This window comes from Merops nubicus, unplaced genomic scaffold (assembly GCF_000691845.1).
Source record: "Merops nubicus isolate BGI_N331 unplaced genomic scaffold, ASM69184v1 scaffold26558, whole genome shotgun sequence".
Classification (NCBI taxonomy): Eukaryota; Metazoa; Chordata; class Aves; order Coraciiformes; family Meropidae; genus Merops; species Merops nubicus.
In genome coordinates, this window is record NW_008628090.1 from 594 (window position 1) to 3,818 (window position 3,225).

Consider the following 3,225-nt stretch of genomic DNA (forward strand, 5'->3'; position numbering starts at 1 on the left):
GCTCTGGCCATCTGTCCTCCTGTTTAAAACCAGCAACAGCTTATGCAGGTTTTCACCAAAAAGCCTGGGGGCTCGAAGAGGCAGGGTGGGATCCTGGGCTCACCCTGCTGCCCCAGGCAGGAGAGCATGGGCAGCTGTGGGTGGAAGGAGCTGCCTGCTCTGCTACAAGGAGCACTTTGGAACTTAATTAAAAGAAAGCTGCTGGGAGCAGCACGTCAATTCTGCCACCTGCTTTAGTCCTCCTCCTCCTCCTCCTCCCCTTGGCTGGCCACCTTGGGGTGTGAATCCCATCAGGGACAGCCTCGAGAGAGACGCTACCATCTAATTACCTCCCACTCCCTCTGCAAAAGAGATAAACACACCCTGTGGGTTTATAAATCAATTCCAGTGTGTTTGTTTAGGCATCTATAAAGTTGGGTCCTCGAAAGCTTCTCGTGATGCTTCACCACATACTGGAGAAGGTGCTCAGGTCCCACCTGGAGTGCTGGCCTGCAAATCCCCAGCTTCTTTCACAGCCTCTGCTCTGCCAAAAGCCTCCTGGCGTTTCTAGGGTGTGTCCCACTCCCAACTCCTGCAGTCCTGTCTGGTGCACGATGGCAGGGGCCTGGGGACAGCAGCCCAGGTCCTTTGGTGGGGCTCTGCTCTCTGCATCATGCTGCAAGGAAGGCAGTGTGGGGCACGGAGCCTCCCGCTCCCAGGGTCCCAGATCTGCCTCTCCAAATCGTTTGTCTTCGTTAGCAGCAGGGCAGCTGAGTGCTTTGGGGCAAGGAGGGTTGTTCAGAGCAGGGGAAAATGCCCTGCTAGGATTTCTTTTTTTTTAAGGGAGGAAGGAAAACCAGGGTTTGATTGCTAGATTTGCCCCAGACCCCCGTGTTTGGTGGGGAGGGAAAACAGGACGTTCTTCCAACAGGCCCCGGCACACCCACCAGCAGGTGCCTCCTCCCCTGGGAGCTGCTGTGGGATGAGGTGGTTGGAGGTAGGTGCTCCAGGGATGCTCCAAGCTGCTACTCCTGCTGTCCACCGATCCCCCCACTCCTTCCAGCAGCAGATGCTGCAGGACTGCAGTTTTCTTCCTGCCTGCACGTCAACCACAAGATTCCTCACACCGCTGTAGCTCCCTGTTGTGCTCCCACCCATTTCCCATGGCCCCCAGGCCACCCCTGCTCCATCACCCTGCCCCCAGGGCTGCCCGTGGCCTCGCCGCAGGACAAAGCAACAGGAGAAGGAGAGGTCAGTTAAAGTTTAATGTTCGGGTGAATACATCATTGCCTGCACTTAACCAGGCAGCAGCAATCTCCACGGGTAAGTAGAAAGGACGGCTTGCATCCTGGGGGTAAAAAGGCAGGATTGCTCCCAGTTTGGGGAGATAAGAGGGCTCTATAAAAACTGAATGTTTAGTACCACGGTCAGCTTGAGATGGCTTTGTCTTGTAGAGATAGCGGAGCAAGGGGAGGTCGGGGCCTCACCAGAGATGTGTCTGAGCAGAGACAGGGCAGAGATCAGAGATGAGGCCACTGCACGGGTGGGAGCTGCTGGCCAGGGAGGGGCAGGCGGCTCCTGCTTATAAACCAGGAGAGGAGCCTGGGTGGCAAAGCACCTTTCTAGGGACCGGGTGTCACAGGAGAGGTGGGAGCACCCTGGGGTGCCTGGAGAAGGCTCTGTGCTCATTTCTGGTACCCCACAGCCCCCACTCCCCCACGCATGGCACCACCATCACTGCCAAGCTCTGCCAAAAACCCTTGCTCGGGGTGAAGCACGCAGGGGCTTTGCTAACAAAGGCGAGGGCACCAGGGCCAAGCTAAACCTGCTCTGCCCACAGCTCCCAAGGGCTCCAGGGGCTCGCTCCATTCCCAGCCCTCCCAAAACCCCCGTGGCCCCTTTCAGAAACCTCAGTGCCCTCGGAAAACCTCTGGCTGCGTGTCCCAGGAAGGCCTGGGAGGGGGTTCTCTGCAGGCCTGTGCCTGAAGGCAAACATCCCCTAGGGTATGACTGATGAGCAGCACTTCCACCATCACCCCGTCCTGCATCTCGGTGGCTTTCCTGGAGCATATCGGGGAGAAGCAGGTTGGCAGCAAGGTCTTTGCCTAATGGTCTTTGCCCATCCTCTGCTGCCATGGACATCTGTGAAGCAGCTCTGTGCTGCCATCCAAGCAGGAACACCCCGGAGGCACTCAGGTCGTTGGTGCTTGGGGCAATTAGGGGCAGTGTGGAGGCTTTGAGGCTCTGGGCTTCAGCATCTGCCTGCAACTACTCTCAGACTTGGGGAAACAAGGTTTGCCTTTGTCTGTTTTTCTTTCCCAGTGCCCCTCAGGCAGTTTGGGACTTACAGGTCAAGATGTTGGTGCACCCAGTAGATAAGGACAAGGAGCAGCCTCAGTTCTGCAACAGCCCGTGGTGGCAGTGCCTCCAGGGAGTTCCCCAAAACCACTCACATGGAGCACTGGGTGACACCCCCCTTCCTGCAGCCCCCAGTCCTGCCTCCAAGGGCCCCCCTGTGTCCACCTGAGCCCCAGGCAGCAGCTCTGGGAGCAGGTGACCCTGGGCACCCTTGTCCCTCTGCCTCGGGGAAACAGCATCTGCGCCCACGCCCCACACTCGCTGGTGGGGCAGCCACACATTGGACCCCGGGGCAGATGATCACCCAAGGCACATATAATATTTTTTTCCCTTTTCATGCATTTTTGTTGCCACTCCCTCTGCAGCCCCATGGGGTGGGATTTCAGCTAGAGTAGGAGCTGTTTGCCAGCCCAGTCCAGAGGAGGGGCAGCACTGGGCAGCTGTGGGGGGAGTGGTACTGGGGAGGGGTACAGCCCCCTCCCCACACCACTGCCCCTTCCTCAAAGGGAACCAGTTTCCCCCATAAAGAAATAGTAAAAAAAAAAAATAAATCTGTTTTAGGAAGACTTTGGATCATATAAAGATTCAAGTAGCGTTAAGTGAACTAGAAAACCAATTTCTGTACATCAGCTTATAAAATTTCTAAATAAAAAAACCAAAAAAGGGAAGAAGAAAAGACATGACACGTCAGTGCAAGGGGCAGGGTGGCAGCGACACCCCTCCACCCCAGCCCTTGGGGCCTCACTCAGGCCAAAGTCCCCGGGGAGGCAGGGTCTGGGCAGCACCACCCCTCGTCCCCTTCCACCGTGAAGGTGCCCCCTCAGCTGTCTGTCCCTCCGCCAGCAGGGGTGCCACGGCCCCGCGGGTCCTACAGCCGCACGATCAGCT

The 3,225-nt window shown here is 57.2% G+C and overlaps 1 protein-coding gene across 1 annotated transcript in view; it reads right to left on the reverse strand.

Moving 5' to 3' along the window:
* Window positions 1-233: 233 nt before the first annotated feature.
* Window positions 234-3,225, reverse strand: part of ACOT11 (acyl-CoA thioesterase 11) — a gene marked incomplete at its 5' end in the record, with an annotated part of 8,037 nt that continues 5,045 nt past the window's right edge. Inside the window, 1 exon segment of the mRNA XM_008946576.1 lies at window positions 234-272. Coding sequence (XP_008944824.1) covers window positions 234-272 — 39 coding nt within the window.